Source organism: Arvicola amphibius, chromosome 7 (genome assembly GCF_903992535.2).
Source record: "Arvicola amphibius chromosome 7, mArvAmp1.2, whole genome shotgun sequence".
NCBI classification, from domain to species: Eukaryota; Metazoa; Chordata; class Mammalia; order Rodentia; family Cricetidae; genus Arvicola; species Arvicola amphibius.
Genome location: NC_052053.1, coordinates 138,023,323 through 138,037,426, shown reverse-complemented (window position 1 = coordinate 138,037,426; position 14,104 = coordinate 138,023,323). Strand labels below are relative to the sequence as shown.

Here is a 14,104-nt window from a genome sequence, read left to right as displayed (position 1 = left end):
GATGAGATTTTCTTAAGGATCTTATCACTGCAGTATAAGCAAACAAGCAACAGAGAAGCATTGCATTAAAGCTGATACCTATGCCACACTAGCAAACGAGGTTGTCTGATGCTAACAGTACTTTTATTCCCACCAGAAACAGCCATAGACCCTTGGTAGAGGAAAGCATTTGTGTACCCTGCGGGTGGGTCAGCTATTCAGGGTTCCTGAAGAGGTGCTACCTCCAAGACATGGGCTGGAGAGAGAAACTAGACCAAGCAAGATTCTGTTGTCAAGGTCTCATTTATTAGGGTGAAGGTTACAGCTTATATAGCCCTTGAATGAGGAACTTGGCATGGGGTGGGGATAGGGGTAGGAACTTTTGCCGGGGTAGCAAAGGTCATCAGTCAACACCCCTGGTGTAAGCCAAAACATGTGATTCCATTAACATTTTTCAAGATCGTTGGAATATGAGGCAAGTTCTGTAAACAAATAGTTCTCAAGATAGTTGGGATGTGGGGTGGGTTCTCCGCAAACATCCTTAGGGCAGTGATCCCTGCTATCATATTTTAGAGCAATGGCCCCTGACACATTTGTAGCTTTAGTCATCAGACTACTCCATGTATTACAGTCCCAGGCAATATCAGTTCACAGTGAAAATGTCCACTCCTTTAAATTGAAAGCTATTATTGAGATCCAACAGGAAAAAAAAATCAAAGAAACTCTTAAGACTTTGAAAATATCTCTAGCACACTATAGATTTGACATATATATATATACATATATATATATATACACATATATACACATATATACACACAAACACATTCTTAACAAAATAGAATAGAAGTACTCATTTCACTTACAATCCTTGTTTCTGCAACTGGCCTTAGCTGGTATTTTTAACTGACTTCTTCTACTACCTATTCTATATTTCCTCTGCCTTCAACTGGCACCTTAGCAGGCTGTGGATTTTTTCCTGGAGGAGTAACCCACACTTTTATTCCTGAAGGGTCTGCCATGCCTTTTGTCATTTTGTTTAGATTGTCGTTTGTAGTAGTTTCCGGTTGACTTTAATCACAAGACATGGTAACATTAAAAGATACCCTAAAGGTTCTCCTGCACTCCATACATAGATTTCCCTATCTCCACTGTGCAAAAGAAATCCAAATTCCCCTGGCAGCTGGGTCAATCACTCCTCCTAACAGTGTTGATCCTTTCTTTGCCTGTTGGTTTATGGGGATCAGAAGCCCTAAGGAGCAAATCTCAAGCTTCCAGTTAATGGAATGTTTGTTGTGCCTCAGGCAGGAGCACTCCCCTGTCTGGAACCCCAACTTCTGTGCTAGTAGAGCTTAAGACTGTGGTCACTGTGAGTAAGAGTGAATGACAGAAACCATTTCTTTTACATCCTCTTTGATTTATGAACTGGTAAATCTTAGCTATAAGAGAAACCGTACTTTATATTGGATGTTAATTCAAAGCGTATACCACCTCCTAGAATATCCTGTTCCAGCCCTTCAGGCTGCTGTCAGGTAATTAGTGTTATTACTGTCTTCAAAAAGCCATTCCACCATTCTATCAGGTCAGCTACTTCAGGAAGGAGGGAAACATGGTAAGATCTGTAGAGTCAATCAGCATGGGTCTAAGGCTGTACTTCTCTGGCCATGAAATGTGTTCCTTGGTCAGAATCGATGCTGTGTGGCATACTGTAGTAGTGGATGAGACATTCTGCAAGTCCACCAGTGATAGTTAGGCAAACCCACTTCTGTTTTAATTCTTCTTCTGACCCTGTTTGTTGTGGTTCATATATGAAATGTCAGAATGATGAATCCATCCACTCAAAATAGAACAGTTTTCCTCATTCTACATTCAAGTTTTTTCTCACTTTAAAGTATATAATTCGCTATACTGAATGGAAGAATAATTCCTTATATTAATACACAAACATGTGATAGTTGCTTGAGATAACCTAAGAACTTTCCCTACATTAGTATTTATTCAGGAAATAACTATAGTTTGCTAAAATCATTATGCTAATTTTTATTTAGTTTATCAATTCCTGAAGTTTGCAATTCTAAATTGATTTATTCAACAGTAGCCTCAGAAGATGTATCTTCATTTTTGCCTTAGAAAAGTGAGATATGAGATCATATAAAATTAAAACTCTTTTGTGGGAAACAAAAGCTGAAATGGAGCCTTTGATGGATTTGAGATCTGTAGTGCTGAACCCGGGAAGATGAAAGCAGACTAAAAGGCCGCATGTAACAAATGCAGCAGACAAGGGTGCGGAAGGAAAGCATAGAAGGCAGTGATGAAAGCCTCAGCAGCCTGTTGCGCCAGTGCACCCGCCATGGTTTCTTAGCAAGTGCAAAGCTGTAAAAATAGAATTTCAGTGTTGTATTTTAAGATCACATCTGAAAGCAAACAATATCTAAGGAGTGAAATGGAATGGTCTGTGGAACAGTACAGTGTCAGAAATCTGAGATGTGAAATGAAATAAACTCTTCCCAGAAAATATAATTAGCTTATTAATTAACATACTAATTTTATTCATATTATTTCAGTTATTAAATGTTGAAAATATTTTATTATTCATTTTAACGTGTAAAATTCCTTCATATTATCTACAGAGAGAAAGTATCTCTCAGTTTATGAAAAGTTTCCCCCAAAAATATGTTTTGAACCATTTTTTTTCACCTAACAAAAGTAGCTAGCATTGGGAAACATGTAATGGTACTTTGAAGATAGACATCTGCATTCTTCCACATATATGCATACCTCAAAAAGGCAACGTTGGATCACTTTTAAGAATGTAAATATAGCCGGGCGGTGGTGGCGCACGCCTTTAATCCCAGTACTCGGGAGGCAGAGGAAGGCGGATCTCTGTGAGTTCGAGACCAGCCTGGTCTACAAGAGCTAGTTCCAGGACAGGCTCTAAAAAAAACTGCAGAGAAACCCTGTCTCAAAAAAAAAAAAAACCCAAAAAGAATGTAAATATAAAATTTTCAGCTGTCAAAGCAATTTGATTTTAATAATATATTCAGACCAGACCTGGTGAAACATGCCCATAATGACAACACTCTGGAGCCTGAGGTAGATGAATTGTGGTGAGCTCAAGGCCCGTATGATGTGCTCCATGAATCCCTGTTTCGAAAGAATCAAAAAGAGAAAATTTATTCTTATTTCAAATCACTGTCTTTGGGTTGAAGTCATGGTGTGTGTATACAAGGACCATACTGTCTTCTGAGACTCAATTACATATTAAAATAATAATAACATAGATTTTATTCTAAAGTAGGTAGTAGGAGCCTGTCATCAATGTGATTTCTTAACATTAAGAGTAAAGTCTTTACTCTTAATGTTAAGAAATCTATTAATATTTTAATGTCTCCAATAAGAAAATATATATACATTTGATTTGGTGCATAAAGTAAAACAAACTTTAATATATAGCTAACATTCATTGAGGGTTTATTACATGTTGTATTGACCCAAGACGTTTATTAATGCCTGTAATCTTCATAATAGTGCCGAAGTGAAGATTCCTCTGCCAGCACATCTTACAGATGAGGAGAGGAGGGCTGAGAATGTCCACACTCCTTGCTCAATGCCACAGGGCTAATGAGTAGCAGAACAGGACAGGATAGCCACTAATTACTTGAATGTAAAACAAAACTTGAGTCTTCCCTCTCTATTTGGCTACTTTATTATTTCCATGTGTGAATAAGTGTCTGTGAGTGAAAGTCACATGTGTCTTGGTACCCAGGGCAGGGGTTACCTGTAGTTGTGAACCACCTGGTATGAGTGCTGGGAGCCTCATGGGTCTTCTTGAAGAGCAGCCAGTGCTCGTAACTGTGGGTGTCTTGCCTGCCTTTGCTGCACATCTTGAAATAAACAGATGCTTTCCTGTTTGTGTATTTGCCTCCCAGGATGGACAGCCTGAAATTCTGTACGTGTTTTGGAGTGCAGTTACCCAGGCACTGACTTCTCACTTCCATGCAGCAACAAACTGTAAGTTTACCATCCTTGGGGTTCATTTCAAATGTTCAGTTGCCTTAAAACTGGATGTTAAACTTTTGCTGTATTGCTTTATAAAACAATTTTTTTTATTACTCTACCACTCCTGACTGGGTGACGGTGCATACCTTTAATCCCAGCCCTGGAAAGGCCAGTTCTATCTACAAGGTGAGTTCTAGAACACCTAGGACTGTTACACAGAAACACTCTGTTTTGAAAAACCAAATCAACCAATCAAACAAACAAACATAACCCTCCTGTCATTTCTGTTAGACTTTTTTTTTTATTTTTTTGAGACAGGGTTTCACTATGTTGTGTTGCCCTAGACGTCCTGGATCTCACTGTGTAGTCCAGGCTGGCCTTGAACTCACAGAGCTCAGCCTACCTCTCCCTTCCAAGTGCTGGGATTAAAGACGTGAACCACTACCACCCAGTTTAGAATATTCTTAATTGGACTGAACATTTCCTGTGTGGATAGTATAAAGCAATTGATGTTAAAGTTTTAGTTAATTCTTTATTAGAGTGAATTTTTTTAACGAAGCTATAAAAATTAAGATTTGATATAAATAAAGAGATCTGAATTGTGCATCACAAGTTGATCCTTAGAATCTGATTTACTCAGGCCTATCAGATGACTCAGCAGGTAAAGACACTTGCCACTCTAGTTTGGTGATTCATAGAAAGGTAGAGAAATCGTGCATGATTTTGTGTGGAGTGCTGAGCTAAATAAAGTGTATTGCTTTTTTTTTTTTTTTTTTTTTAAAAAAAAGATAGCAGAGCTGTCTCCTCAGAGTTGTCCTCTGGTCCTCTGACACCCACATGCACACTGTGGAATGCACACCCCGGCTCCGACTGTATACATACAATAATAACGAAATAAACTTAAAGAGAAAAATTAGGATCCACATAACTTTTCTTGTTGTTTTTAATTCTTTGAGACAGGACCTCAATATAGAACTCAGGATGACTTTGACTATGGCAGAGCAGCTAGGAGGAGTGAAATATGTGAGCCCACTGATAGCAACAGATGCCGCCAAACGTTAGGCAGAGCTCAGAACTCCTGCAGGAGAGGGTGACACGGGTGCAGGACACCACAAGAAAACTCACAGAGTCAGCTTAGCTGGACTCATAGGGGCTCATGGACGCTGAACTGACAACCAGGAAGGCTGCATGGGATTGACCCACACACTTTTCATATATGTGACAGTGTATAGCTTGGTCCTCTTGTGGGACTCCTAACAGTGGGAACAGGTGCTGTCTGACTTTTTTTACTGGCTTTTGGAGCCCTACCTCTCTCATAGTGGCTCACCTTGCTCAGTTTTACTGCATGGACTGCCACTTGATATACCGTGCTTTGTTGATGCTCATCGGAGACCTGCCCTTTCCTGAACAGAAATGGAGGGGGAGTGAAGTGAGGGGTGGTGGGGGGACTGTGGCTGGAATGTAAAATTAATAAAGTAATTAATTAAAAAAGAGAGAGATGTGTAAGAGTTTATCACCTCTGAGGTTCCTTGGCAAGATCATCATTCTAGGAAGAGAAAATAAATACCGTTGGAGTTTTTATCTTGACTGCTCTCATTGTCAAATATCAAAAATGTACTCTATTACTTTTTTACAAGTTATTTAAAATACAGGGTTGTAATGGACAGGTTCTTTTCCTTTCATCAGTCTCTTTTATTTTTTTAACTTTTTATTTTATTTTATATGCATCAACATTCTGATATAAGCATTTCATGACACACATCTGGAACTCCAAGAACAACTTTTGGAAGTTGATTTTCTCCATCTTCTGTGTGGGTTCCTGGAATTAAACTCAAGACATCAGTCTCAAAGGGCCCTTTTACTCAGTGCATCATCATCCTGGCCATAATTTATCTGTTAATAATTTTTTCAGAATAATATCTACTCCCCCAGAGTCTTTAGCATATAGGAAAATCTTAAACTTTTTAAACACATTTTTATTTTTTGGAAAAGTCTTAAAACTCATACATTTTAGAATATTGTTGATTACTGACTGGCTCAGCACATTTTTTTCGTGGAAATTGTATAACAGTTCCATAAGGTAAGTTCACCTCAGCTCACCCTCCTCACACAAGGAGTTGGTGCTCTAGGCAGCAGGGCTGTCTAGCAGTACCCTGTTTGGCACTGTTTTGTTGCTCTTACTCCCAGTTATTTGGCTAGACTGCCTTCTCTTTGTAAATTATATTTTCCTACTTTTTGGTACAAGCATATTTCTTTTGTGTATCAGACACTGAGTCCCACCTTGCTTGGTGCTGGTTGCCGTTGCTGCCTTTAAATACTCTTGCCATCTGTTGCAGCTACTCAGATACAGATTGAATCTTTGGGGTCTTGTTTTAAGTTTTTTGTTTGTTTTGTTTTGTTTTTAGAAAAATTGGAACAGCGATTAATCTAGGACTATTTCCTGCTACTGAGGCAGAACTGCTAGCACCTTTCCACATACTAAAAGTTTACTATGAAGGTCCTAGCCAGGCTTTCTGGAACAGGAATTATTTATTCTCGGTCTACGTGGTGAACAGATATTTTCCCTCTAATATTTGGGGTGGCTGTTTATCCTGCTAGGGGTTTCAAAACACAAATGCTGGAAAGAGTTTTGCCTCATTCTCTGGGCGAACCCTTTGTTGGTCTCTTGAGTGTCTACCTCTCCCCTCTCTGGTACATCCTTCCATGATCTGATATGCTGGTCTATTACCTCTTCCCTGTGCTATGGCCTGGAAATTCCTTCCAAAAGTAAATGGGCAGGTAGCCTATGTTTCCTGTCTCTCAGAGATCATATCATTTATTCTGTGATGTGAAATATCTTGGAAACCATTGGTTCATAGATTGCATCATTTCTGTACTTCATAGAGGAGGATCAGTCTTGCCCTTTTGTATCATCTTGATCAATCAGAAACATAAGTCCCTAATAGTTTTATTACCACCATGACTGTATTATTTGTTAATTATTATTACATTTATTTATTTGTGCATGCCTGTGTGTGTGTGTGTGTGTGTGTGTGCGCGCGCGTGCGCGCGCGCGCGCACCAGTGTACTTTATGTGAAGTTCAAAGTATGCCTTGTGTGAGTGTCGGAGCTAGCTCTCTCTTGCCATGTCTTGGGTACCAAGCATAGATGTCCAAGTTTGGCAACAACCTTCTCCTGCTGCGCCATCTCAAGGGATTCCTAATTTAGTTTCAAATGTAACATGAGGGGTTGCTGGTTGGGGTTTCTGTCCTACCCAGTTCCCACAGCCGGTAAGCCCCAAAGAAAATCACACACAGTCTGCATTAGCTATAAACTGAGTGACCCATTAGCTCAGGCTTCGTATTAGCTCTTATAACTTATATTAACCCATTATTCTTATCTATGCTAGCCACATGGCTCAGTACCTTTTTCAGCGGGCAGGTCTTCAGTGGTCTGGGCAGGACAGAAACTCCAACCAGCAAGCCCTCATGCTACATTCAAAAGTAATGATAATGATACTATTGGTGTGGTGTGTGTGTAAGAGAAAGAACAGACACACACACACACACACACACACACACACACACACAGAGAGAGAGAGAGAGAGAGAGAGAGAGAGAGAGAGAGAGCCAGAGAGAGAGAGAGAGAGAGAGAGAGAGAGAGATTCTCATCTTTGTCTGCCTGTCTTACTTTCTTTAACCATTATAGATCTTGGTACTTGCCATCTATCCTACTTTTCCTCATTTTGTTCACTCTGAGTAATCGGGCTTCTGGAGGCAAGATGGAGTCTCATGAAGAAACTCAGATTCTGATACTTTTCTTTCAAAGTAGAGCCCTGGTTCCTCCCCTTGACTTCAGCTATAGAGTTTCCTCCTTTTCTAGGTGTGCATTTACTCTTGCTCAATTTGGTTTTGAGAAAACACTTACCGACGTGTTGGTACTTTCCTTTCTGCGTTGGAAATCTTCTCCTTGGATGTAAACTTATATTTTCCAGTCTAATCAAAACTGAAGTAAGAGTGCTCTTTGGTTACTGTTTGTTCTCCTTTTGTCATCTTGTCTGTATTTCTCATGAGAGTGATTTCTTTATTTGTCTTCATTTCCATTCTGTTGATTTCTCAACCAGGTGAAACTAATAGGGCTGACTGTTCCACCATTACGTTGGAACTGTTCTCATTAAGTTACCAGTGACCCTCTTCTTAATTGCCAAGTTCAGTGTGGGTTTTCAGTGCTTACCTGTTAGGTCCATCTGTTTGGGAGTCAAAGAAGCTACTGAGAGGAAATATAATTATGTTAGAGATTCTTGTTAATATTTCACATTTTATAGTTCATATCTTCAATATCATTATTACTTCAATAACTTCCATGGGGAGAACTCCAAAGTAAGTTGATTATGAACCATCTTTCATTTTTATAGCATGCACAGTCCCTGCAGTGTGTCACAGTGCTGCTTCAGATTCCAGGCAGGCAATGTTAAGGGATGCAGCCATCTACAGAGCTGAAGATTACAGATAATGTAACAGATTGTCTAAGTAATATTTTGGCAGAATGTATCTAAGGGGAAGTTTTCCTAGTTAGGAACATGTTCTTTCTGATTATGCATGTTCATGCTAACAAAAATATTCTACTAGAAAGTATAATTCATAGATTTGACAGACAATAAATTTAAATTTACTTTATTCAAAAAGTTAAAGGCTAACCCTATAACCATGAAGATAAAATTAATTTATACATCAAGTCCTAGTACTTATCTGTGGGTCATGAATATTTCCAAAATATGGTTTCTAAGCCTTTTGTCTATTCTTTTCTCTTGTAGTTTCCAGATTAATATTGATTCAGCAATCTGTTGGGTTATGATCCATATTTTTAAGTTTCAACAGAATGAAATGAACACTATCATTGTGAACTATTTGAAATAGAAACAATTTTTTTCTCATTTTAGACTTCTCTCAGAATATGTCATAAATAAATATGCTTCATTTTCCTCCATAGTCCATATTAATAATTTACCTGGCTAGTCTGACTCCCACCACCTGAATGTAAGCCTCATAAGACAAGGAGTGCTCTTGGAGGTGGCGTCCTCAGTCGCCCACAGCAGAGATTCAGTAAATACTGTCAGACAGGGAGGGAGGCAATGGGGGAAGATGCTGTGCCCTTTCAAGAGAACTTAGTATTTTAAAAATGGATGAGGGCGTAGTGGTTAGAGAAATGGTTAACAGCATAAGCTGGTCTTACAAGATTTGACTCTTAATCATCACGATGGCCAGGTATAATGTTGTACACCTTTAATCCCAGCACTCTGGAGGCAGATACAGGTGGGTTTCTGTGAGGTCAGCCAGGTGTACACAGTTAGTTTCAGGCCAGCCAGGGTCACATAGTGAGAGAGACCCTGACTTTAAAAAACAAAATCAAATCTTACAGTAATTAGCACAAATAAAGTATATAATCATAAGTACTTTGTTCAGTTTGCTTTGTCTTTTTTTAATATTAGAGTAGTTGGGAGGAGTCAGTAAGATGGTGAGGAGTCTATGGGCAGCCTAGACCACACTATACCTTATCTTAAAATCACAAACTAACATTAGGATGGCAGTGAAGCTAAATGATGTGTTTTCACACTTTTCTTTTCTTTTTGTTTTTTGGTATGTGCTCATTGGATGTGGTCCTGTTTCATCTGGACATTTATATAAGTATACAATATATCTTGATAACATTCTCCCTATCCTCCTACACTTTTCGTCTACTCTCAGCTGCCTTTATTACTTGTCTCCCTTTGTCCCCTAGGCACTTTCACTTCACTTCTGCTCTTGATGTTCCCTATACATACTGGACCTTATGTGAGCAATAGAGTTACACACACACACACACACAGAGAGAGAGAGAGAGAGAGAGCAAGAGTAACCTCATTTTCATTTAAAGTACTTTTTAGCCTTTTCATTCTTGCAATTAAAGCATTTTACCATAGGTTTTTTTTTTTAAATTATGTTGTGGTGTGTGTGTGTGTGTGTGTGTGTGTGTGTGTGTGTGTGTGCGTGTGTGTGTATGTGTGTGTGTGTGTGTGGTACTGGAGGGTGAAATCCATGCACAGCCTCAAGTCTTGTATGGTGGTTTGAATAAAAGCTTCTATAGGTTCATAGGGATGGCACTCTGAGAGAAGGTGTGGCCTTGTTGGAGTAGGTGTGGCTTCATTGGAGGAAGTATGTCACTAGGGGAATGGACTTAGGCATCTCAGAAGCTCAAACTATGCGGCTCACAGTCTCTTCATGCTGCCTGCCATTCCAGATGTAGAACTCTCTGTTCCACCACTCAGGATATCTCTCTCCTGGCTCTCATATCTGTCCCCCATCCATCTTGACCATCCCATTCCCTCAAATTCTCCTTAACCCTTCCCTTCTCCCCTCCTCTTCCCCCCTCCCTTCTTTTATGCCCTATGCCCCCCTACTCACTCCCATGCTCCCAATCCTATCAAGCAACCTGGTCTGTCTCCAACCCCCAGGTGGGTCTATATATGTTTTTCTTTGGGTTCACCTTATTACTTAGCTTCTCTAGGATCATGAACTATAGGCTCGATGCCCTTTGTTTATGCCTAGTATCCACTTATGAGTGAATACATACCATATTCATCTTTTTGGGTCTAGGTTACCTCACTCAGGATAGTGTTTTCTAATTCTAACGATTTGCATACAAAATTCAAGGTGTCATTGTTTTTTACTGCTGAGTAGTACTCTAATGTGTAGATGTGCCACACTTTCTTTACACATTCTTCAGTTGAGGGGCATCTAGGTTGTTTCCATGTTCTGGCTATTACAAATAGTGCTGCTATGAACATAGTTGAACAAATGCTTTTGTAGTATGATTGAGCATCTTTTGGGTATATTCCCAAGAGTGGTATTGCTGGATCCTGAGATAGGTTGATTCCCAATTTTCTAAGAAACCACCATACTGATTTCCAAAGTGGTTGTACAAGTTTGCATTCACACCAGCAATGGAGGAGTGTTCCCCTTACTACACATCCTCTCCAACATAAGCTATCATTAGTGTTTTTGATCTTAGCCATTCTGACAGGTGTAAGATGGTATCTCAGAATTGTTTTGATTTGCATTTCCCTGATAGCTAAGGAAGTTGAACATTTCCTTAAGTATCTTTTGGCCATTCAAATTCTTCTGTTGAGAATTCTCTGTTTAGTTTAATATCCCATTTTTTAATTGAGTTATTTAGAATTTTACTGTCTAATTTCTTGAGTTCTTTATGTATCTTGGAGATCAGTCCTTTGTGTGATGTGGGGTTGGTAAAGATCTTTTCCATTCATTAGGCTGCCTTTTTGTCTTACTGACTGTGTCCTTTGCTTTATAGAAGCTTCTCAGCTTCAGGAGGTCCCATTTAATTTATTGTTGCTCTTAGTGTTTGTGCTAGTGGGGTTATATTTAGGAAGTGGTCTCCTGTGCCCATGCATTGAAGACTACTTCCCACTTTCTCTTCTATTAAGTTCAGTGTGGTTGGATTTATATTGAGGTCTTTAATCCATTTGGACTTGAGTTTCATGCATGGTGATAGATATGGATCTATTTTCATTCTTCTACATGTTGATATCCAGTTATGCCAGCACCATTTGTTGAAGATGTTTTCTTTTTTTCCATTGTATAATTTTAGCTTCTTTGACAACAATCAGGATTATAGGAGTTCATAGGTGTATGGATTAATATCAATTTGATTCCATGTGTCAGTGTCTCTGTTTTTATGCCAATACCAAGCTGTTTTCATTACTGTAGCTCTGTAATAGAGTTTAAAGTCAGGGATGGTAATTCCTCCGGCAGTTCCTTTATTGTACAGGATTGTTGTGGCTATCCTAGGTTTTTTGTTTTTCCATATGAAGTTGATTATTGTTCTTTCAAGATCTGTGAAGAATTGTGTTGGGATTTTGATAGGGATTGTATTGAATCTATAGATTGCTTTTGGTAAGATTGCCTTTTTAACTTATGTTGATCCTTCCCATCCAAGATCATTGGTGATCTTTCCATTTTCTGGTATCTTCTTCAATTTCTATCTACAAGACTTAAAGTTCTTGTCAAATAGGTCTTTCACTTTCTTGGTTAGTGTTACCCCAAGATATTTTATGTTATTTGTGGCTATTGTGAAAGGTGATGTTTCTCTGATTTCTCTTTCAGCTTCTTTATTATTTGTGTATAGGAGGGCTACCATTTTTTTGAGTTGATCTTGTATTCTGCCACTTCACTGAAGGTATTTATCAGCTGTAGGAGTACTTTGGTAGAGTTTTTGGAGTCACTTATGTGTACTGTCATATGACCATATATTTTTTTCCTTTCAGTTTATTTATATGATGGATTACATTGATAGATTTTCGTATGTTGAACCATCCCTGCATCTCTGGGATAAAGCCAACTTGATCATGATGAATGATTTTTTTTTTGATGTGTTCTTCGATTCGGTTTGCCTGCATTTTATTGAGAATTTTTGCATCGATATTCATTAGTGAGATTGATCTGTAATTCTCTTTCTTGGTTGAGTCTTTGTATGATTTTTGGTACCAGGGTAACTGTAGCCTCATTAAAAGTGTTTGGCAATGTCTCTTCTGTTTCTATTAAGTGGAACACTTTGAGAAGTATAGGTATTAGCTCTTCTTGGAAGTTCTGGTAGAATTCTACACTAAAACCATCCAAGCCTGGGCTTTTTTTTTTTGGGGAGGGGGGGTGGTTAATGACAGCTTCTATCTCCTTGCAGTTTATAGGTCTATTTAAATTGCTCACCTGGTCTTGATTTAATTTTGGTATATGGTATCTATCTAAAAAATTGTTCATTTCTTTTACATTTTCCAATTTTGTGGAGTACAGGTTTTTGTAGATAACCTAATGACTCTCTGGATTCCTCAGGGTCTGTTGTTATGTCCCTTTTCATTTCTGACTTTGTTACCTTGGATGTTTTCTCTCTGCCCTTTGATTAGTTTGGATAAAGGTTTGTCAATCTTGTTGATTTTCTCAAAGAACCAGCTCTTTGTTTCATTGACTGTTTGTATTGTTTTCTTTGTTTCTATTTTGTTTATTTCAGCCCTCAGTTTGATTATTTCCTGTATACTCCTCCTGGGTGAGACCACTTCTTTTGTTCTAGAGCTTTCAGGTGTGCTCTTAAGTCACTAATGTGAGATTTCTCCATTTTCTTTATGTGGGCACTTAGTGCTGTGAACTTTCCTCTTAGCACTGCTTTCATAGTGTCCCATAGGTTTGGATGTGTTGTGCATTCATTTTCGTTGAATTCAAGAATGACTTTAATTTTTTTCTGTATTTCTTCCTTGACCCAGAGGTGTTTCAGTAGTTGACTGTTCAATTTCCATGAGTTTATAGGCTTTCTGAGAGTAGTATTGTTGTTAAATTCTAATTTTAATCCCTGGTGATCCGATAAGACACAGGTGGTTATTTCAGTTTTTTTTGTATCTGTAGATGTTTGCTTTGTTATCGAGTATGTGATCAGTTTTTGAGAAGGTTCCATGAGGTGCTGAGAAGAAGGTATATTCTTTCCTGTTTGGGTGGAATGTTCTATAGATGTCTGTTAAATCCATTTGATTCATTATATCTGTTAGTTCTCTTATTTCTCTGTTAAGTTTCTGTCTGGTTGACCTCTCCATTGGCGAGAGAGGAGTGTTGAAGTCTCCTACTATTAGTGTATGGTGTTTGATGTGTGATTTGAGTTCTAGTAATGTTTCTTTTACATATGTGGGTGCTCTTGTATTTGGAGCATAGATGTTTAGGACTGAGACTTCATCTTGATGAATTGTTCTCGTTATGAGTATAAAGTGTCCTTTTTCATCTCTTCTGACTGATTTTAGTTTGAAATCAATTTTGTTAGATATTAGGATAGTTACACCCATTTGTTTCTTAGGTCCATTCAATTGGAAAACCTTATCCCAACCCTTTACTCTGAGGTACTGTCTGTCTTTGAGGTTGAGGTGTGTTTCCAGTAGAAGGCTGGATCCTGTTTTCACATCCATTCTCTTAGCCTGTGTCTTCTTATAGGTGAATTGAGTTCATTGATATTAAGCGATATTATTGACCAGTGGTTGTTAACTCCGGTTATTTTTCGGCAGTAGTGTTTGTGTGTTTCCCTTCTTTGGGTTATGCTGGGTGGGGGGGGGGGGGGTGGG

General features: G+C 38.6%; 1 protein-coding gene across 1 annotated transcript in view; it reads left to right on the top strand.

Moving 5' to 3' along the window:
• Positions 1 to 14,104, top strand: part of Cog5 (component of oligomeric golgi complex 5) — a 205,809-nt gene that overhangs the window by 118,423 nt on the left and 73,282 nt on the right. The window contains exon 11 of the mRNA XM_038335916.1: positions 3,909 to 3,990. Within this exon, the coding sequence (XP_038191844.1) occupies positions 3,909 to 3,990 (82 nt within the window). The remainder of the gene's footprint in view (positions 1 to 3,908; positions 3,991 to 14,104) is intronic.